At 42.3% G+C, this 23,090-nt stretch overlaps 1 protein-coding gene across 3 annotated transcripts in view; it reads left to right on the top strand.

Annotated features, from left to right (window-relative positions):
- The window catches only part of LOC105917423 (transcription elongation factor A N-terminal and central domain-containing protein), a 42,750-nt gene that overhangs the window by 17,771 nt on the left and 1,889 nt on the right, over positions 1-23,090 (top strand). Inside the window, exons 2-3 of one of the 3 annotated variants that reach the window (XM_036128359.1) lie at positions 5,468-5,597; positions 22,713-22,772. In XM_036128359.1, the coding sequence (XP_035984252.1) occupies positions 5,468-5,597; positions 22,713-22,772 (190 nt within the window). Of the gene's footprint in view, positions 1-5,467; positions 5,598-22,712; positions 22,779-23,090 lie in introns of those variants that run through there. The other 2 variants (XM_036128360.1, XM_036128361.1) reach the window with 2 other exon arrangements.

The following is a 23,090-nucleotide window of genomic DNA, read 5'->3' as shown; positions in this document are numbered from 1 at the left end:
GTGAACGACGGGTTTGTTGCTGCGGCAGTCGGGCCGAGCAGCATCTGTGGAACAGCGGGGAGGAATTATAGCAGTAAAGTTGTTTAATGGATTCGTTTTCTCTAATTTTCCCCCTCCTCCTCGTTCCTTAACTGTGTTTACACGCTTTTAGCAGGACAGTTTTCCTCCTGCGGTTTAATTTCCCTACCTCTTAAAACAATTTGCCTACATTTTCAAGGAAGCTGCGTCAGCTCCATTCGGGTCGGATTTTTTTTTTTTTGCGGCCGCCCCATTACACTCCACAGCAAAAATGTCAAATATGCTGGCAGCGAGGTCCTGCATCCTGTTTTTTTATGACCTGTGCAACATGTTTGCATGTTTAAATGGTGCCAGACACCAGCTGCCCGGCTCCACCTGCAACAGAAACGGCCTGTTGTAATTGTTCCAGTGTGAAACGCGACACAGAAAGCCTCGTCTAAGACGGTTATAGGAAAAAAAATATGTCACATTATGACACATAAGTGATATATTTTTTTCTAAATCATGTGGTGCTTGTACCCCCCCCCCCCCTTTCTAATGCAACAAGTGCTGCAAAATTGCCTCAGAATTTCACCTGAAAAACTCTGTTAATGTAAAAAAAAAAAAAAAAAAAAAAAAAAAGTTTCCTTTAGAAAGCGACCGTATGGGCACGCGGCTTTTAACTGTGCAATATTACAACTCTTAATTAGAGCCCTTCATTCTTATCGGTGCCTCTTGTTGAGCTAAAAAGACAAAATAAATAGTCTTTCTCCACAGCTGCCACAATTATTAGAACAGCTCATTAAAAAAATTAATTTAAGAAAAACTTACAGACACCCAGGCAGAAATTAGGAAAGACAAGAGATTTATGTAAGGCAGGCAATGACTACAAGATCGGAGCTATGTGCCAACACTTTCAGAAACAGATATGATCAAAATGCTAACACAACCGGGACTGTGGAAAAACAAGGTGATAGACATTATTTATCTTCCAAAATAACCAAAACCAGAGGACTGTGAAAGTTAAAGATGGATAAAATCTCCTGTCAGCAAGTCTCTATAGCAACCAGGCCAGGGCATGATTTTAATTGGCACTGTAATGTTTGAAGCGATTAAAATTCATCGTTTCCATCCCAATCGCACGATTTTATTATAAAGTTTATTTTTTTTATCTGGCTACATGTCTTGTTTTGCCAATTATACAACTTGGTCAGAGTTGTTAATGTGTCCCTGAAATGTGTTAGGCTGCATAAAGTATGAAAAAAAATCACCCACTATTATAAAGGCAAAGAAAACCTGATTATATGCAGATAGAGATGAAATTTCTGGCATTTTTTCCCCAATATTAATGTTGCACACAGTACTGTCGCAAAAACAAGACATTTGTAACATATTAGGTGACCGTAATAGTACAGTAAAGTCCTTCCACTGGCTCCCTGTATCTCAGAGAATAGACTTTAAAATACTTCTGTTAGTCTATAAATCCCTGAATGGCTTAGCACCTAAATACATCACAGACTTGTTATCAGTGTATCAACCCTCCAGACCACTAAGGTCGTCTAGCCTCAGCCTTCTCTGCAGAACCAGAACCAGAACTAAACATGGAGAAGCAGCATTTAGTTCCTATGCTCCACTTATCTGGAACAAACTTCCAGAAAACTGTAAAAGTGCGGAAAGCCTGAGTTCTTTTAAATCAAGATTAAAAACACATCTGTTTAAAATTACCTTTGACTGTTCTAGTTAAACAGTTTTACTGTTTTTAATGTTCTTTTTTGTTACTACATTCTATCCCTACTTGCTTTTATTCTATTTTCTATCTACATTTTATTATTTTGGTATATCTTAATCATGTAAAGCACTTTGTATTGTCTTGTACTGAATTGTGCTATATAAATAAATTTGCCTTGCCTTGCCTTACAGATGTAATATTTTTATGTACATTAGTGTAGTTGCAAATATTAATATAATACTAATATTGAGGTATTGAGGTATAGATAAAGTCTGCTTTTTGGAACAAGCCTTTTTTTTTTAGTAAATTGGTAACGTCCTAATGAAAATATAAAAACATTTAGGACACATTCTTTGGGTTATTTTCTGCTCCATAAAACATTTATGGCAGGTCAGGTGCAAAATTTCCTGCCGTTTAGTCCAGTAGTGGATCCGTGATGCTATGGGGGGGGGCGGTTCTCTCCTGTAGGCCCCAGGAACCTCGTTAGATTGCACGTCACTATAGATCTATGGAAATGCCAGGACAAATCAGGATAATGATCCAAAATGTTTGTTCAAATCAACCCAGTAACGGTTCCCGCGGCACAAAATCAATCTACTGTCTCGGCCATCTGAGTCCCCAGACCTAAATGCTATAGGAAACCCAGGAGGTGACCTAAGAAGAGGGAGGGGGGGGGGGGCATCAGGGAGGGTGATCTAGAGAGAGTTTGCAAAGAGGGATTGCTGAACACCTCCTGCCTTCAACCGCTCTGCATAGCTGCTCCAAGAGGGGAGTCTTCATCATTTTGAAGGAGCCGATCAACCCTCCCCTTCTCCTTCCCTCTCTCCACATCTCCCTGCTGCTCGCTCTTTGTCGCCGTCCCTCGCTGTACAGTACTGACACAGCCGTGGCGGGAAAAGGCCAGTGGTGCCATTGTCTGATTGAGGGGGGGTGCTGTCCAGCAGCTAAGCGATAGGAACGGCTCCCCCCCCCCACCGCGACATCTGCTCTGCTCCTCCACTGATCTGTGGACATTGCTGCTCATTAGCGGCCCTGCCTTAGTGCTGTGTCCATGTAACTGCGTGTGTGTGTGTGTGTGTGTGTGTGTGTGTGCATAGGTAGGTGAGGAATTAACCGTGACGGAGAAAGTAAGAGGGTAAAAATGCATCAAGACTTCCCTGGCTGTATAACTCTCTGCGAAGACATCTTCGTGAGCGAAAGCAACGTCTGAGCTGTCCTCGCGCCAACAATCCACCTGGGGTCAGAGGTCATTTCTCACATTTTCATTACGTGGGCCGGTGAAGAAAAAACACGAGAACATTCCTTGTCCGCTCATGTGGAACTCACACACTGCAGCTCTTACCTCCACTTTTTTTTTTTTTAGTTGTTTTTAGTTTTTGTTTTGTCGTGTCTTGCCAAGTGCCGGCACGCTGCCATATTTGGAGAAGATTGGAGATGCTCCCATTTGCAGTGCAGGAATTTCCTAATCTGGCCTTCTTATCGCTGCTCCAGCCGCGATATGATAAGGTGAGCGTGTCTCCCAGATGTGTTTAAGGGAACATAACAAACAAAGGTCCCGGAAAAATAAAGAATATCGGCAAGAATTTCCTGTGGATTTGAATTCACGATCATATGAGAAGAAATGGGACAAACCCGATTAGTATTCAGTTCTCGGATAAGAAACGTCTACATTTTTTTTTTTTTTAGCAATCTCAGGAAAAAAATGGATTTGATTGCACTTAAACAACATATGTTAACCTTGATTTGCTCATAAAAAAAAAAATAAATAAAAAAAAATCATCTAAAATGTGTTGGGAAGTTGCAGAGTTTTAGGTCATTGTCACGTTGCAGGTCCCTGGTCTGCTTCAGCTTTAATTCGTTTTACAGATGCTCCCACATTTTTCCAGAAAAAAAAAAAAAAATCCCCTGATACAAAATAAAATCTATTGTGGACTCTATGACGGAGAGCTGGACCAGTCCTGTAGCAGGAAACCACGGCCAAACCATGACACTTCCACCTCCATGCTTCGTTTTCAGTTTATCCCAAACATTGTTTTAGGTTTTAGTCCTGTTCTGGCAAACTTTAGTCTGGCCTTTTTTTCCTCCTTGCGGTTAAAAACATAGTAAGAGCCTGCCTAGGTCCTGGCCTGACACATTAAGGCTAATGAAGACTTCCTCTAGCATCTTGCCGTCTGATTTAAGGGTGAAACCTGCTTGGAATCTGCTGGAGACGATTGAATTTCCTCCACTTGTCCTTCAAAATGATTGGCAATCATTTTCTAATTTTAAATTTTGTTAATTATATATAAAGCTCACACAGTTTCATGCTAAATCTTAGGTTGAACTCCTGGGTGCAGCAGCATGGCGAGCACCGACCCCAGCATCCATCTCTTTTCAGCGACTGAACGGAGCATAAAGGCCTTCGTGCGTGATGTCAGCGCTGAAGAATGTGGGCTGTCCCTTTCCTCTGTTACACTGAAACCAGCCAGATAACCTGGCCCGTGCAAGGACAGTATGTTACCACACCAAGAGAGACTTTTTTTTCTCTCTCTCTCTCTCTCCATTAGCCAGAGGATCACTGCACCGTGTGTGCGGAGGCCGGCCATTGTCACAGGATGTCGGAGGGATGGTGTGCTTTTTAAGGCAAGGACGTTAGAGAAAACTCTGACCCACAAACATTTACTACAATATAGTCTTTTTATCTCATTTATTGGGAGTAGTTAACCAAGAGAAAGCTGACTATCTGGTGCCTGTTTCCTGCAGCAGTTCTGATGCAGGTCCTGGACGGCCGGAGGAAGTTGCTCCCCTCACTGTCCTCTGCAGGGCCAAGTTTAATACTCTGCCATTTAAGCAATTTAAGCGCAGATTTATTGCAGATGCACTGTGGCAGGGGAACAACTCAGAGTGTTAAAGGGCTTTTGTTTTGCTAAATAATGACTTTTTGGTCAACCAGGAGGGTTAAATTCAGCGCTCTTGTTTGGTTTCTAGTCCAAATTTGCGAGCTTCATTAAGATCTGCAACATCTTGTCGTGTTGTTTTGCTCTTATTTCATGCTTCGACATGACGGAATGATCCCCCTAATCAAACAATTATATTTTGGATCCTTTCAGACGGCTATTCTTCTCGATCCAGGGCGATTTATATGAGATTATCGCAGTATTACACCGTATGTTTGATAAAAACGCCACGGTTCCAAGATAATAAGACAAAAGGTTTAAACATTTAAGTTTATTTAGTAGTAGATTTGCTTGTTGCACTTCGGCTGTTTTTAGATAAGCACATGTAAACTAAGCCTATATTAGTCAGGCTATCTGCTCCGGTAGCTACCCTCTGGTCAAATCTTTCTTTCAGGCTGCTGACCAGCAGTTTGCAGCAACAGCTGGGGGGGAGGGGAAGTGCCGCGTCTTTCTATGCTTTGTACGCCTTTGTCTACCTTTTAACACGCCCGTGTCAGTATTTCATCGGTTTTCTGAAGACTTCTGAGGCTTTTTCTGGTCTGATATGAGTCTTGACTTCAGCTGCGACATTCTGATTGGTCGGGCCATTGTGTGAATGCTGCATTCTCCAACCTTTTGATGGCAGGGTAACGCACCACCATCATAGCGCCTTAGCTGCTGCCATGCATTAAGTCATCAATCAAATGCTCCCCTAACACATTTAAAGCATAAACCCGAAGCGTATTTGTTGTTTTGCTCAATGTTTAGAAACTCTTTGACTGTCGGTAACGTAGCTCCTGCAGCTGATGTTTTCTCTTTCAAAGAGGAAGAGGACGACGGGGAGCTTCAGATGGAGAACCGAGAGCGACCTCTCCTCAACTCGAAGCCTCCGCACTTCTGCATTCGCCCCCGAACGAGGAGGAAGTGGGAGAGCTGACTTCCTGCTGCTCGAACAGGTGGGCGGGGACCGAAAAAAAAGAAAAAAAAAGAAAAAAGAGGGGTGGGGCGGGGCTTATTGTAGCCCCCATCATTCTACCCAGAATCCCTTGCGAGGGAATTCAAAGTCGCAGAAAGGCAGGAAGCGTGACCCCGGCTTGATAACAGCGGGGGCGGCTATTTCTGCAAAGCGAGGCGCGCGGAGCAGACAAGGAGGTGTCTGTTCGGCTTCCTGTTGGTTGTTGTGTCAGATGCGAGCAGCTGAATGTGCCTTTTATCTGTCCAAAATGAACTGTTTGTGCTTCGAGGCCCGCGCGCCGACTCAGAGACGCACGGAGGGAGCGTCTACGGAAAGAGAGGCGGCTCAAAACTCCGACTCCATGCGATGCCGTTCGGCCTTCAGGGGCTTGAGTGGCTGCTGCTGACTCCGCGTCAGTCTCGCTTTGATAAAAACCTGATGTGGAATTTTGATCCTTCCTTCCTCCCCCCTCTTCCTTTCTGGGATGCCAAATAAGGCAACATCTGCTGAAACCCGAGGCCTACGCTTCAGCCGTCCCTCACCTCATCTAGCTGAGAGAATGACAGAATAGGGAAAAAAAGCGTGAAGCTCTCCTTCCCCTTATACTACGAAGCGCATTACATCATCATTCCTCACCTTCACCCCTTATTTTTCTCTCACCTCCATCTTCCCCTCTTTGGCCCTGTTTGTTTGCCGTTACGTAACCCCCGTTCAGAGCGGTCCAGATTGTGAACCTTCGCACCACGTGGAGGAGATGCTTCCCCCTTTTTTTTTTTTTTTTCTTTTTTTTTTCACCCCTGGCCACAGCTGCTCGATTTCACAGACTCCCGAGCGAGCGCTTTACGCACGTCACTTGTTTTGTGCAGACGGAGGCCTAAAATGGGCATTCGAGCTCGTGGCAGAAACGGGCCTGCAGTGGCTCCGCGTTTGCCGTCGCAAATTTGCTTGTTTCCAACGCGAATCGGGTCAAATCAATGCAGAAATCAATAGATGTTTTGTGTTCTTTCACCCAATCGGGGGGGTTGGTTGTTGCTGTTTTAACTAAAAGCCAGTTCTCACTTCTCGACCGAGAGAGGCCGCGCAGCAGCTTCCTGTTCGGCGCTACTTCCGCAAAAAAAAAGCTGCAAGCCGGAACAGACTGGAGTGTTTTTCTTGCTTTTTAAGTTCCCCATTCGAAATGAGACGACATGTTGGCTCAAAGACAGGAAGTGAGCTGGAGTCCTGCGGTTTACCTCAGATAAGCCGAGAGAGCTCCCAGTTCAAAGCGCCAAGGGGGGCTTAAACAGCACGACCTTCCCTGTGTCTCCAGATGCCACACACACACACACACACACACACACTCGTTGTGCATGTGCAAGCAGGTCTTTAATCGTCAGCGTACAGCCGACTGACCACCTCCTCCGCTTCCTGCCACGCTGCAGAAGTTAGCCGTCTGCAGACACGTGGCGCTGTGGGAAGATCTTTAAAAGACGTCTAGACTTTGACTAGGCCGCCCCCATGGACGTTCATTGTGTTATTTTCCAACCATTTTAGGAGAGAGGAGCTTCTGATGTGCTTTGGGTTGTTGTACCGACGCGTCGCCTGATAGCGCTTCGGCATGATGAGCCGATGGCAGAGCTTTCATATTCCTTTATTAGAGAGCAGAGTTAATGCTTCCAGCAGTTTGTTTTTGAAATGCTGCGTTAGGTTTACGCCAAATGTGAGGAGACGCACATCTTCCAAGAAGCTCGTCCGCCCGCAGAATGTTTTCCAAACGGTGCTGTGTGCTCATCAAGGCGTCTTTTTTTGCTCAGCAGTGGATCATGAAGTCTGACCTTGACTAGTGAGGCCTGCAGAGGTTTAGATGTCCTTCTCGGTTCTTTTGTAGCCTCCTGAATGAGTCGCCAATGCGCTTTTGGGAGGAATTCTGGGAGGATGGCCACCAAAAGTCCCAAAACCCCAGACGTGGCTTTGAATGTTGCTCCAGACCGACGATGTCCGTACATTTATTTTCTCATCTGTTCTTGAATTTCTTCTGATCAAGAGATGATGTGTAGCTCTTTGAGATCTTGGGGGGGGGGGGGGGGGGCTCTGACTATTTCTCTGTAGTCTTGTGCCTTCAACAAGAGCACTAAACATGAAAGAAAGTCCAACCTGTTGTCAGACAGGTTCTATTAAAAAGTGACGTTGATGCTTGAGTTTGCTTACACTGCAAAAACTGAACTAAAAATAAGTAAAATTTTCGTGAAATTAGTGTATTTGTCCTTGATTTGAGCAGGTAAATAAGACTTTTTGCCAATGGAATAAGATTTTTCCACTTAAAATAGGAACAATTCATCTCCATCACCTTATTTCAAGTGCAGGATGTCTAATTATCTTATTTTAGGGGTAAAGATACTCATTCCATTGGCAGATAATCTTATTTACTGGCTCAAATCAAGGACAAATAGACTAACTTTGAGAACATTTTACCTGTTTTTAGATCCGTTTTTGCAGTGTAAATCAAACCAAAAACTAGAGTTGGTCACTATTAAATAATAATTTAACATGGGGTTAAAGATACTTTCACATGAGGCCTGGTTAATTATTAGCATTTTATTCCTGGTTATCGTCTGATATTAAAATCTGTCTGATCTACACTGAAGTGAGGGAAGCAAGCAGAAAATAAATACTTTTTTCTGCAGCTGACCTGAATTGAACTACTTGTTTAATTAAACGTGTTTAGGAGCGTCTACGGTGGGTTAGGCTGTGCTTTTAACCTTTCTTTACAGACTTTCCGCACAACAGTGCTCTTGACAGTTAAAGTGTGGTTCGGTTTAGAGAAAATATGCAGGAATCCGTGTGATCAGAGGAGGGAGAGTGAATTTGTTCAGACTTGTTTGACGGGCAGCTCTCTGAGGCTTATTTTAGTTTCCACAGCGCTCCGAGCCAAATGCTTGGTGTGTATTCGGAAATCTAAACCTTTAGCCAAGTAATAGTTTGAATTTATGAAACTAAAAAAGGTAAAAATGCTTGCGTGATGGCCTCTTTTAATGCACATGTGTAAATATAGGTGTGTACAGAGATTTCTGTTTTCTCCGAAACGAACCAGTAGCTCTTTGTCCTGAATGGTTTCCACCGGTTTGCACGATAGTTGTTCGGATTTATGTGTCAATAGCTTGCCGTTGGTACAAACCAGTTTTTTCATGGTCTAATTGCACAGACCATTCACAAACGCAGCGATGACATTTCCTGGCGTTGACTTCAGACAAAGACAGCCGACAATGCTTGGTGTCAACAAACCTGATGATAGCACTGAAATAACAATGTATTTCACCCCCTCAACTGTGTTTGTTTCATATTATTTTATAGTCCAATGGTATTTGAGGAAGTGACAGAAGTTTAATCTTGGATGATTTCCTCCATGCAGCGCGCTGGTGACGGTACTGAATGAAATCCTTGTGCTTAGGTTAAACATGTGGCATATATGGGCACCATTACAACCTTACTTGATCAGCATCTATCCATCTGTCCATGAAAGGGCATCACGTCCAGGAATAAAACCCAGACATGCCTGTAAACGGGGACAACCTCTGTCTCCTAGATGTTAAACCAGCGTCCTTCAACACTTTAACTGTCTCGGCTCTTACTGTTGAATCCCAAGGCTTTATCAGGATAGAGTCTGCCGACTCCATTTGTGGATAAGTGCTTTCACTGTGGTTCACCGGGGAAACCCTTTTTACACTGATAGACGTTAATGGCTTTATTTCTCTGTTCTGAGACACACACCATGAGAAGAATATTTAAAAGTCATACAAAATATCATGCAAAAATCCACTTTATTAGCCTCTAAATACATTTTGTTGTGTACTTGGAGTCTCTAGGAGTGCATAAATGTTGACTGTAGTCTGTCCAGGTGCTGCGTAGATATCTTTGTATTCTTTTTGGCTCATATTTTTCAAGCTGTTCGGTTTGCTCAATTCTCTATAATGTTTTTTGAACAATTACATTCCAGTATTCGCTGCAGAGCTGCCAAACAAGGTCATGGATTGCCGGCTGACCAATTTTGCTAAACCACCATTTAAATTTTTCGTTGTGACTTTGTAGCCCTATGTCAAGCTACACGTGGATAAGTGAAGATGTTCCGTTGTTGTATTAACCCACAGAATTCATCACACTGTCACCCAGCATACTATAAAAATGGCCGAACGGGGTGGAGTGGAGTGGTCTGTGATCTGGAGGGCGGGGCGGTGTGTGTGTAGTGCCTTATTTGCATTTAAAGAGACGGCACCAAAACGAGTCGCTCTCAGATGCGCCTCAGAAAAGGAGTAAAAGAGGGGCTGTGGGGCAACGATAATGAGGAATTCAGACCAAAGCATTGCTGTTCCACTTTAAATGGACCACAAAATGATGATTTCAATGTAAAAAGGATTAACTTAAATGCATGATATGTCCCATTTAAGTAACCAAATAGAGACCAGCATGAAGTCACATAGAAGCCAAAAGTATTAGGACATACATACAGACTCATTTGTCTGGTGCCCCACAGCATTGAAATTTTCAAATTAGACATAATTACATAAGAAAATAATGACAAATAAACCAGAAATGGAACGGGAATGCCGAAAAACTCATTTTATAACAGAACAGATTAGATGGAAACCTTTTATTTCATAATTTGTACTTACAGTGTCTACACTTTTTTTTTTCCTGGATGCGACGTTTTAATTTTGAGATGATTTAGCCTGCTTCATGTTGTCAGACAGGTTTGTATTTAAGTGTTTTCTTGATTCTGTAGTTCTGGCGGTCATCATGCTGGGGTGAAATTGAACTGAAACAATGTGGTTTAATCATATTTAATACAAAAGAGGAAGTCATATTTTCTCACGGTTGTGTTGGAAAGTTTTTCTCCCTCCAAAAAAAAAAAAAAAAAAATCATAATTGGGAAAACTGTATTTTTGTCTTTCCTGAGCTTATCTTTGCCAGATATTAAGATTTGCTTGAGCTGAGGAATTTAAGTGAAGTTACAAATACTTTTTCCCAGCCCTGTATGCTGTGTAGAGGGTACATTTCTTTTAGCGTAAAGCAACTTTTGCATCACGCATTCCCGGTTTCCCTCCTCTTGTGGTGGAAATACGAGTGGGGAAATCTGAGAAAACAATGTGTTGTTGCATTCCTGTATTGATTACTCAAAGACTTAAAGAGAAGCGTGGTCCCTCCCACTCTCTGTTGGCCGCTGATGCTTTTGCCACGTGACCAATCAGGAATTTGAAGGAAACATGAGCGTCAACACAAGCATCGAGTGAAAGTGTGATCTCACTCTTTCTAACGGGCCCCGTCTCTCTCTTTTTTCCCTTTCTCACCCCTTGGTGCCCTAAAACCCCGTCGGTGACGCAGTTATTGAGATCTCAAAGCTCAGAATGTTGCGTCCGTCAAGACGGCCGAAGTGGTGAACAGGCGCCTAGGGGAGAAACGGAGCCTGTAGGAGGGGAGGGGAGGAATGTGTTTGGTAAATTGGCAAAAGAGGGGGTGGTGAGAGGAGGCAGCAACGTGGGGGAGTCCAAAAAAAAAAAGAAATAGCGAAGAGAAGCCTAGTAGCAGGAAATGAAGGACAAAGAAAAGATGGAATGCACAGGAGGGGAAAATAGAAAGGTAGAGGAGTTAGGGGTTATAAGGAGTCTTGTCCGAGCTCACCGCAGGCTCATGAATCTTAACTGTGGGATATCTGGAATTTGGACTCAATCAGCCAACGGAAATTACCAGAGAGGCTGAGGGTTATAAATGAAACATGCAAAAAGGAAAGTACCTCTTCTGTTCTGCTTTTGGGATAAAAACAACAACTCTCTCTTGTTCTTATATGGCTAAAAAGAGGTGCAACCTTATCTTTACTTCATACATCAGCTCCAGGGGACACCAAATGTGGAAATGGATCTAAAAACAAAAATCCTGATTCATACCTTAGAAGTGGGTCACAGTGGACAAAAAGTCTGCCGTCACACTGATTATTAACAAACCCGGGACCAGACAATCTACTTATCTAAGTAATCAAACACTAAAACAGGGTTGATAACAGGGAGCTCACTGTTTGTGTTGGCGTACGGCGCTGTGAAAACTTTCCTCTAGTAGACGTCTTTCTCTTTTGCTTTATTGTCCCAATGTAACCTCTCTGACTATCAAACAAACGCAGATAATAATAGCCTGGGTAAATACAAAAAGCAGTTATCCAAACCAACCTTCTCCTAAATGAAAAATTAATCACTCCCGTTCTTGTTAAATCGTGATTTTTTTTTTTTTTACTGTGATTTATTGTGATATAATTTTTTTTTTTAAAAGCTTGGTTTGATTTTACTAACCACATTAGCTGTTTTTTCATTGCACAAAACTTTGTAGATATTCTGCCAATGTAAAAAAAAAACACACACTATTTTGCAATATGGTGTTTCCATTAGATAAGAAATGCATTTAAAATTACACGTGAATAAGTTTATTAAAAACTTTACTTTTTACTTTTTTTTCTCGATTTGCCGTGTTCCCTTTAAACAAATACATTTTCGCAGTTACAATTGCTGCCGTTTGATGGTCGATGAAACGGCAGCAATTGAGGAATGATTTTTGCACGACATGTAGAATTTACAGTTTTTATTGATTGCTTTGACCTGTTTGAAGAAACTGGCAACCTCTCAGTTTTCAGCATCACCATCTCTGCAGAGCAAAAGACACCTCTTGCAAATGAGTTACCCCATTCTCATTGGTTTGACTCATTTTCCCCACCCTTTTGCAAAACAGTTAACGCACATGTCATTCATGCAGTCCAAATTTCATTGCTTTAGCTGTGGTAGCAAAACAGAAACCATATGTTCCAAGCTCTTAGAAACTTCTTGATCAGAATGAAATCACTGAAGCACCTGATTGACACTTCTTTACACAATTTTTCAATTTGCAGTCAGTTTGCAGTCTTTACGTAAAAGGTGCCATGTTGTGTGTTCTTTGCAAGCATGAATGGTCAACGTAAGGCAGATGAGAGTCAGAGTAAGAGGTAGATGGGTCAGGGGGAGAAGATTATGAGGAAGAGGAATCCATGTATGAGGTGGCAGTGTAGCTGGAAGGGCTGAAGTTACAGATGAAATTTGGGCAACTATGATTGATCATGTGGTAAATCGTGGCCTTTCACTTAGAGATGCAGAGCAAAGAGTTCAACCTTTTCTCAATAGAAACAAGGTTGCATCCATTGTAAGAGTTTTTCCACAGGACAGGAGGTATTGCTGCTATACACTATATACATCTCTATCTATTCCTATAGAGGAATTCTTCAGTGCATGGAGATGGAAAGTATATGATCACAGCCCCTATGAGCAGATGCCCTTGCTCAATGCAATGACTGCTGCTGTCCATGATATAGATGCAGAGGCATGTCAATGATGGATCAGGCATGCAAGAAGATTTTTCCCTAGGTGCATCGCAAGCAAAAATATTGAGTGTGATGAAGATGAGGCCATGTGGCCTATTCGTCAGGACAGAATGGACTAGAAGGAACAAACAGCCCTAGTATTTTCTGTTGGAATTTTTCCTTTTTTGGAATATTTCATTTGTTTATCTGGAAAAAAAGAAGGAAGAATCAATAAAATTTGCATCACAACATATTTGCTTCTGGGTCCATTTTTTGCAAAAAGGCAAATTTGACTACAAATGACGCTGCCATGTAAGCTGTGTACAGTCTTTGGCTACCATGAACCAGCAATGCTGCACTGATTCACATTGAGTGTGGTATTTTGTATTTTGTTGCCCCTTGTGTAACGAATGATTGGAAGGGCTCAAACATGTGTGTGAAAGTTGTGTTGTTTGAGGGCAAAATGTGCTTTTGGATCATATGTTAAATGTTTTGGCAGAGTTGGAGCCTTTTGCAAACAAAATGTTTAATTTTGACCATTGGTGCCACTGTTTAGACCTCTGCGTTAACTGTTTTGAAAAATGTGGGTTTTGAGTTGATTGCTGTGTCAAAGCAACTAATAAAAACTGTAATACCTGAAATAGGACCTGTCTGATAACATGAAGTAGGCAAAAAGGTCTAGTTTGCTGAAAAAAGTTTTCATTGTGGACTGATGAGACAAAAGTGGAAATTTTTGGAAGGTGTATGTGGTTAAACCCGGAGTAAAACTCTCTATTTCACCATCATGTTTGGCTCATACCTCCAGCCAAACATGATGGTGATACAGGGATGGTCTGGGGCTGCTTTTCTTCTTCAGGACAATTTAAGGTTACAGAAGAAACCATGAAGTAAAATGTCCGAGCATCACTTCTTGACATTAAACTTATGAGCTTGGTTTCTGCAGACGGACAATGATCCAAAACACACCAACAAGTCCAGCTCTGAATGGCTCCAAAACACCAAACAAAGTGCACGACTTGGAGTATTTCAGACAAAATCCCGTCCTAAATCTGATTTAGATGCCAATGAATAGGCCAATCATGCTCAAAAAGCAATGAATGTGGATAAATTAAATCTATTCTACAAAGAGCAGTGGGTCAAAATTCATTGCTGCCAAGGATGACACCTCCAGTTATTACGCTTAGGGGGCATTAACTTTTTATTTTTACATAGAGCAAGGTTGGTTTGGATAGCCTTTTGCCTTAATAAATAAAATCATTTGAAAACTGCTTTTTTTAAGCTCAGGCTATCATTATTTGACCTTAAAATTGGCCAGTGATGGAAAGCCTTTAAATGTGCCAGAAAAAGGGCTTTTTGTTTTTCCCAGTACTCCACATGAGTAGAAAAAAATTGCAATAAGCTTCTAGTTGGGTTATCAATTCATCAACCGAGTGAAAATGCGACCGTATCGCTATTCTCTGCGTTTCCCCAGCGCTTTCCAACACTGCAGCACCACATCACCGCTTCTCCCTCTGACTACAACAACAATAAACACAGACAGGAAATGTCCTTCAACGGTTCTCGCTTATCAGCGGCTAACATGGAGCCTCATTAGAAAACTCTCAAACAACAGACTTATGTTTGAGACTGAGCCTTTCATGTCCTCTGTGTTTTGACCGAACGGCTCCTTCCCTGTATCAGCCCTTGGTAGACTTTGCCTAACGTCTCGTTTGGCCTTTTTAAAATAAAACACGCTTCGTTGATGTAGCCGCGCTGTGTTGGAAAGGTCTGTTGCTGTTTCCTTGCCCGAAGAACCTGCATGTTTAGAAAAGTGGTTAAAACGGGGATAAATCTACCCTGGAGACAGCAGGCGGTGGACCTTTCCCGATATGTCTCCAAAGGGAAGCTTGATTATTAAACAAAAAGAGCAAAAACGATTAGACCAAGCAAGATAAAGCATTCAAACCTTGTCCCAACTTTAATGTTGCGTCTGTATTATTCAACTTGTGACATTTGCATTCTTTTAGCTAAGTTCAAGGTTACATGGAATCAAAATTATCTTATTGGGCAAAGGTATCACTCAGGAGCAGTAGACAAAAAAATAACCATTATAAACATACTATCACACAATACCTACAGTTATTGATAATTATATAAAATATGGAGCAACAGGGTTGTGAATCCTAATTATCCAAATGTCTAAGAAGATCTTTAAAAAAACAGTAATCCCAGAGCATGATGCTGCCACCGCCGTGTTTCACCGTGGACACGGTGCTGTTTTGATGAGGTATCAAACTTACCTTTGGGAATTGTGGCCCAAAAGTTCATGTTTGGTGCGATTAGGCCACAACACTTCCTCCAATAAGGTTATTTTTTCTTTTCTGGTGGGAATGTACAGACCTAAATGGTTAATCTGAAATAAAAAGGCTTTGGTATTGCAGTCCTCACTTACTGGTTTCACTATGAGCAGAATACAGAAGATTGTTGTCACATGTATGAGGATGACCAGCGATTCCTGCAGCTAGGCCTCTCAGGACCCTCCCTGATCAGTTTATATATTATCTTTTACTAATTTTCTACAGTTTAGTAAGGTCATGGCTGTCCCGTATTTCAGTTATTGGTGACATAATTAAAATAATTGGTGACTATATTCATGGTATATGTCTCCTGACTGGTACCTTTAAAAGATTAGACCATGTTGACTGTGGCTTAAGCTTGGATGCAGAAAAGAAAATATCAGTTTGGTTTCCTATAGATGCTCCATTTTCCCCACCTGGTAAAGAACGAGCATGTCGTAGCAAAGTCAGATTACGCTAAATTGACCAGAGGTCCCTGATTTCCGGGGACGGTTCCCGTTTTGGTTGACCTGTCCCCGGCAAAAGCTGTCCTTGGAAATCTCCCTGATTTCAGCGTTTTTATGGTTGAAGAAAAGAAGTTGCGTGCAGCAAGCACCATTATCGCGTCTGGATCATTGACATCAGACACAGTAGAAGAAGTAGTGAGCGTGTCGGCCTCCCTTACCCCCATTGACAGAATAGGCAGGAGGTGTCTTCGGTTTGCATCTGAGAAATCTGGTCACCTTTATATTACGCTCTCATTTCAAGGAGTGCACGAGTGATTTGTTTCAGTTTTGACCGTTAAATGGACATTAAATGTCCATTATTCAAAGTCCGTCTGGGCTTTTGAATTTGGTCACATGGTGCAGAGACCTTGTTTTCCTGTCTATCTTTTCTTGATTTTTAACACTCGCCAAGAAGCACGTAGACACTGAGCAGCTTTGAGCATTATTGATCCCGCAGCCTTGACGTAAGTAGCTTCTTACATCTCGGCACGGTTTCCACTTTGAGACCCCCACTCTGATGTCAATAGAGCGATAAAAGTCCTGCAGATGCTTCACGACTTCGAGCGGATGGGGAATGAGGTTGTTTTCTTACCCAGCGTGGCCGAGCTGCCGGTGGATTTCCCACAAGGCCCGAGCGCTCGTCCTGTCACTGTGTGTGGGAGAAGGGGGGGTTTCATGGGAAAACAAAGGAAATGAGACCGCGGTAACTGTGGTTTTTCTCTTTATATTTCAGGTCAGTTATTCCAGAGCAAAGGGTTAACAGAGATGATTAGGAAAACAGCTTGTTGAACTGGTTGTTGAGCACTTCTATCAGGGTAAACGATGCCCAGAGGAGCTGCAGAGATCCACGAAAGAAGCTGTTTTTATAGGAGAGTCATAGAAAGAAGGTACCCTGGTCAGATGAGCGGTGGTGGCAGCATGATGCTGTGGGGATACTTTTTGGAGACAAATGCAGGACAATCCTAGAAGAAAACCCACTCATTGGGGGACTGTTTGACTGCACTCGTTTAAGGGGTGAAAACAAACACGCCACACTTTTCAGATTTTCATTAGTATAAAAGAAATCTAAAAAATATATACCCTTTCCACATCACAGTTATGAGCCATTTTGTGTTTGGTTGTCACATGGTAAACAGTTCGCTTCCTTGCTTTTTTTTTTTCACTGACTTTAACTATAGTTTATCAGCAAGAGGAAAATATTTTGATCCGCCACAGCAGACGAAACAGTGGCTGCTTGTTGTATTCTCTCGTGTTTGGGGAGTGCCATTTCCTGCCCGAGGCGTGGACGGAGCTGCTAATAAACGTACGACGCGAAAACCTTCAGGACACCTCGTCTCGTTCGTACGTCTTCCCGAACTAGAAGGGAGCGGAGAAGCACCTGAAGAAAAAAAAAAAAAGAAGAAGCCTTGCAAGGTGTCAGACAAAACAGGCGAGTCCTGCAGAAAACCCCTTCCACTCCAGTCATGTGCGATCACTGTCAAGGTCTTAAAGGTCGGGGTGGGTGGGTGTGTCAGGAGAGCAACAGCCAACCAAACAGCCCCATGACACACACACACTCACTTACGAACACACACACACACCCTGTCAGAAGCATTTAGGTAACCCACCAAGGGGTGGATTTTGCATTTGCAGCATTAAAAACCACATTTTGTGTGTGTGTGTGTGTGTGTGCTTTTGCAACCCTGCACCTTCCTGAACCTCTGGGTAAAACCTAGATGGCATGGCATGAACTCGTGCTGTCTGCATAATTTTTTTCTTTTTTTTTTTTTACAGCACATGCATTGATAAAAGCGTTTCAGATCCTGTTAGATAAAGTTTCACATGCAGCTCTTCTTTCCACATGCAAGACGTCGCAGAAACCAGAAATCTGCAGTAGAGGAAGGGTTTTTTTTTTATCAAAAGATGTACTTTTTTATAGCCATCAGCGTCCTCTTATAGATGCAATATCTATACAACTTAAAGGGAGTTTGCTTCCCATAGTATAAGACGTTAAGGGCGTTAGTTTTTAATGCATTTGTCTGTGCTAGCTTTGCAAAAGTCTGATCAGAACTGGCTGTAACCAGGAAGCGGCTGAAGAAGCCGCTCTACAAGCTTCCCGATTGTCTTCACCATTACCTCAAATGAACACCCTAATTGTCTTCTCTTTATCAATAAAGTGCTAGAAGAGCTTGGGTTTCTATTGTCTGCATACTCAGCCGACAAAAGCTGCAGCTTGAGCGCTAAAAGTCTGGATTTACGGGGCATTTCATCAGGAAGAAAAATCACTTGTTTTCACATGGCCGAAGTAAACCTTTTCACTGCTCCTTTGTGCATTGGGTGTGTTGGGGGGGGGTTCAGGTTGGAGGGTAGGGGCAGCTGGCAGGGACTTGCCAAATTGTCATGAATGTCAACTCATAAAGGAGCTGATCTCTTTAACAAGAAAAGCTTCCCTCCTCCCCTAGATTTCTCAAGCTCAGAGAGGGTGTGTGTGTGTGTGTGTGCGCGCGTGTTCATGCATGCATGCCATCATATGTGGCGTGGTCTACCAAGGAGGTGGGGACAAAGGCAGGATGTGATACAGCACTTCCTCATTCCCCACTCGGCTGGATCCAGCGCAGTGCAGAGAGCGCCACCTGTCGGCGGGCCGCCGCCACAGCAGCGGCTTGCTGGTAAAATTCCACTCCCCGAGATCTGAGAAGCACAAGTGCAGACAGGCCGAAGGGGAAATTACTTGATAAGATCTAAGGAGCCTTATGAGTGTTTTCTTGGGAAATCCAGTCCTGCGTGGAGTGTACAGATTTCTGCAGCAGTGTTGTGTTTGACAGTCGAATATTTTTTTTGTTTGTTTTCATACATGAATTCAGTGCTGGGGAACCCCACCCATGTCAAAGCTAAGGTTCAAGGCCCTCACGCCCCCTGAGAGGTTGACTGAATCCCCTTAAAGACCCTGAAATCCAGCAATGCCCATTTGCTGCCCTGACAAGGTGTGTGCTCTGATCTGGAAATTTGAACATTAACGCTGCTAAAGGCTTCCTAGAAGAGCTTTAACTTCCATTTGGAGCCTTAAAGGCCGCCGTCTGAAGACCTGGAAGCCCCGGAGCGATTATGCAAACCGACCAGTTTTCTCTCAGGCTTTTCCACGGCTTTTGGCGGCAGCTAAATGCATTTGGAACGCATCTGTGTGTATGTGTTTTTTTTTCTTGCAAGTTGCCATTAAATCATGCTAATCTTAAATTGTTCAATTAATTTACGACGTTTGCACATGCTGTGGAAACTGTGACCCAACTACTCCAAAGTAAACGGGTTTACTCCAAAGTTCCAGATAAATTTATAGATTTTTCTGGCAGTTTTTTCAACGTTTTGGACGTTTGAGTGCAAAACATTGACCTTGTTGGGTTTTAAGCGTTATTTCTAAAATTATCGTACAACAACATAGTGAAGTTGGTTTGTAGCAGTGGGCTAAGGGACTATTTTACAGCTTTTTTTGGCATGTGGACCAACTTGGATTCACTCTTTCAAATATTATTATGCTTAGTTTTGTACTTAAATCCTGCATAAAACTTAGATTTTTAAATATGACAACATATTATCTGTGACACCTCTTTCTTTTATCTAAAATATCCAGAAAATAGGAGTTTATATATGTGTTTTTTTAGCACCTAAACCGCAGCCTGTTAAAAACTAGTTTAAGACTAGTTTAATGCGCATATATTTAGTTTCTAGAAGACAAAAAGAAGTGAAATAGCTTTATTCACGGCTTTAATAACGATTTATTTATCCGTGGGGTTTCTGTTTGTGACTGGAAAACCAAAGTGATCAAAGATTTGGACAGAAACATTTGGATTAGGCTAATCCAAGGTTAAAGAAATCATCTGAATATAATTTCCATATAACATTCTTTTATATTCATGATTTCAGCTTTTAATATTTTAAATTGTAGGATAAGGAATATAGTCTTAAAACCAAAACATTTTATCCAAACTTGGAAAATGATCAAATCCTATCCCCAAGACTGTGTAGGATCCTTAAAGCTGTCTCACATATCCTCACATTGTCACTGATATCTAGTCAAACTTATGATGAAAAACTAGTTTCATAGCTCAGATATCTCAGGAGAACCTCAGGGTATGTGATTTGTGTCAGGCCTGACATTAGGCATTATATAGCCTCAGGTGTAGAGTTGGTTAATACCAGATAAACAACGACCGAATTGTTGCAGTAGAGTGACTGAAAGGCAAAAATATGTCAAGAAATGCGAGAAACTGTTAACCTTTTCGCCACAAGAGCAAATTTATGTTATCCGGTCTCTGGTGTAAGAGGAAAAAAAGCTTCTCCTGCAAAGACAAATAGCTTAGGGAGTATGAGACAGTGGTCGGGGAAGCATGTGGGAGTCGTTCCTGGCAATGAATGACTAAATGATAGCAGTCAGGCTGCTGAACATCCCAACCGCAACCAAAGAGAAGTCATCAAGAGTTTTGAATTAGTAGAACTTAATTCTGTTACTTAACTTCAAATTAAACTTCCATCCATGGAAGGGTGCATCCTGGACAGGTCGGCGGTCCTTCACAGGACAACGTAGAGACACACAGGAAAGACAACCATGCAGATACACCTAAGGGCAATTTGGAGAGACCAATTAACCATGTTTTTGGACTGCCATATATGCACAGGGAGAACATGCAGAAAGAGCCCAGGATGGGATTTGAACCCAGGACCATCTTGCTGCAAGGCAACAGGGCTACCAGCTGTGAAGCCCCAAATCAAACATTTTCCTTCAAAATATGTGTTACCTTACGGCTAAATGTGAGCTTCAGCACTTGTTGCAATTGGTGAGAAGGTAACTATTCAAACAAATTGAATTAAATGTATATAGCGGCAACAACACACGTCATCTCAAGGCACTTTACAAAGTCAAATTCAATCAAATCACACAGATTGGTCATAAAGTTTCCTCTCTAAGGAAATCCAGCAGATTGCATCAAGTCTCTCCAAGCAGCATTCACTCCTCCTGAAAGAGCATAGAGCCACAGTGGAGAGTCGTCTGCATTATTGATGGCTTTGCAGCAATCCCTCATACTGAGCATGCATGAAGCGACAGTGGAGAGGAAAACTCCCCTTTAACAGCAGAACCAGGACCGGGCTCAGTGTGAACGCTCATCTGCCTCGACCCACTGGGGGTTAGAGAAGACAGAGCAGAGACACAGAAAGCACAGAAGCTCACATTGATCCAGGAGTACTTTCTATGTTAGATGGTAATAGTGGGTGATCTGTCCTCCCTGGATGATGTCACAGCTAACAGGACACCAGACCAGGTGTACCTTCTATGAAGACAAAAAAGACAGAGAACAAAAAGTTAAAAGTTTAAATAACAAACAATTCAAATTGAAGAGCAGTAGGAGAATTCAGCAGAGTGAAAAAAATAGGCCCTGATGTCCTCCAGCAGCCTAAGCCTATAACAGCATAACTATAGAGGTAGCTCAGGGTAACATGAGCCACTCTAACTATAAGCTTTGTCAAAAAGGAAAGTTTTAAGATTAGTCTTAAAAGTAGACGGGGTGTCTGCCTCACGGACCAAAACTGGGAGTTGGTTCCACAGGAGAGGAGCCTGATAGCTAAAGGATCTGCCTCCCATTCTACTTTTAGAGACTCTAGGAACCACCAGCAGACCTGCAGTCTGAGAGCGAAGTGCTCTGTTAGGAACATACGGGGTAATCAGAGCTCTGATATATGGTGATTATTAAGGGCTTTATGTGAGAAGGACAATTCTAAATTATATTCTTGGTTGAACAGGAAGCCAATGAAAGGAAGCTAAAATAGGAGAAATATGATCTACAGCCCAGCTTTATGTGTGAATAAACACGGCGGTCATCTTTTGAGGCCTTTGCCGGTTTTTGTGTTGCATCAGGGAAATGCATGCAAGCGGGCTTTAAAGTCCTTAAGGTTTTATTTTTGCAGGTTAAAGAGGTGAAATAAGGTCAGCAAATTATTACCCAGAAGGCTTTTTGAGTTTTTGCCAACTCAGTAAAACATGAGATTTATCCTCTTGTGTTGCTCCATTTGTTTCATTGCAGAGGAGGGGTCAATATCCAGTTACAGTCTCCTTCAGTGGAAAACCTGTTTTTCTTCTTCTTCTTTTTTTTCCTTGGCTTTCCAACTCTCTTATATTTTCCTCCTCATAATTCCCAAATCTATAATTACATCGACCCGTCTCAGGGTTAGTAGTAACAACCACCTGCAGTACTTTGACGTGCAGAAACATTCAGCTCTGAAGAGTACAGAGGATCCTAAACACTCAGTCATCTCTCTCTTTCATAACATATTGTTGCGCCAAGACTTGCCTCGGCCTGTTTTGAGATACCTTCTTGGATTCCTGTCTTGAGTCCTGTTTTCTGCTGTTGCACGGGAGCTGCATGTTGCTGCATGCCGGATCCAAGCATTCGGTCCACGGTTCGTGCAACGTGGTCAGATTTATCCGGAATAAACGAGGCTATGCTCATGACTTTAAAAGATTACGGCATGTCGCCCCTCTTTGTTGACCACTTTAATTTGTTAAAGTGAGCAATGCAACTCTGTGCTCACTGTCAGGGAAAGCAAACAGAAACCTTTGTGCGTGCTGTGGGAAGACTCTGAGATGCCAAACGCACACATGGAAATCCGTTTTTGGAGAAAGCTCTGATCTTGCAGCACGTAATTTTGACAAATTACAGGATGAAAAACGAAGCATCAAGGCTCTGTTGGGAGACGTTTCCAAATCAAACATTAAAAGCTCCTTGATGACGGAGAGCTTAATCCAGAGTGGCTTACTGTACTCAATCATTAAGCATAATATCCACATTAAAATCCCTTTCAGCAATTCACCCCACAGCCTTTATTGGTAAATCTGAAGCGCGGGTCTTTGTGGTGCAGCAGCGCCACCTAGTGGTGAAAGCTTGTAAGTATTTTGATGTTGTTTTTTTTGTTTTTTTTTACAGACACAACATGGCTGCTCCCAGACGTGTTGTGGATCACGGCCTGCAGGAAGAAAGAGCGAAAACCAGGTAATACAACATAAACATGTGTGGAGTTATATTTTAATCCGCTAATTAGCGTATAATGAAAAGCAAACAAACGCACGGGTCAGGAAAAGCGCTGTTTCTTTTGCATGCACGGAGAAACGTCTTCAGAAATGTATCCACTTCCTTTTATTTGAAACGCAACATTTGTGTTATTTCTTTAGGGCCAATAGATGAATTCAAGGTGATTTATAGCTAAATAACAGAAGAAAGCTGAAGAGGATGATAAGTGAAGCAATGGTTTAAATAAATACCTGTAAAATCTAAGCATTAAAATGCAAATACAAAATAACTAAT

Source organism: Fundulus heteroclitus, chromosome 24 (assembly GCF_011125445.2).
Source record: "Fundulus heteroclitus isolate FHET01 chromosome 24, MU-UCD_Fhet_4.1, whole genome shotgun sequence".
Taxonomy (NCBI): Eukaryota; Metazoa; Chordata; class Actinopteri; order Cyprinodontiformes; family Fundulidae; genus Fundulus; species Fundulus heteroclitus.
This window is presented reverse-complemented; position numbering and strand designations above follow the sequence as displayed.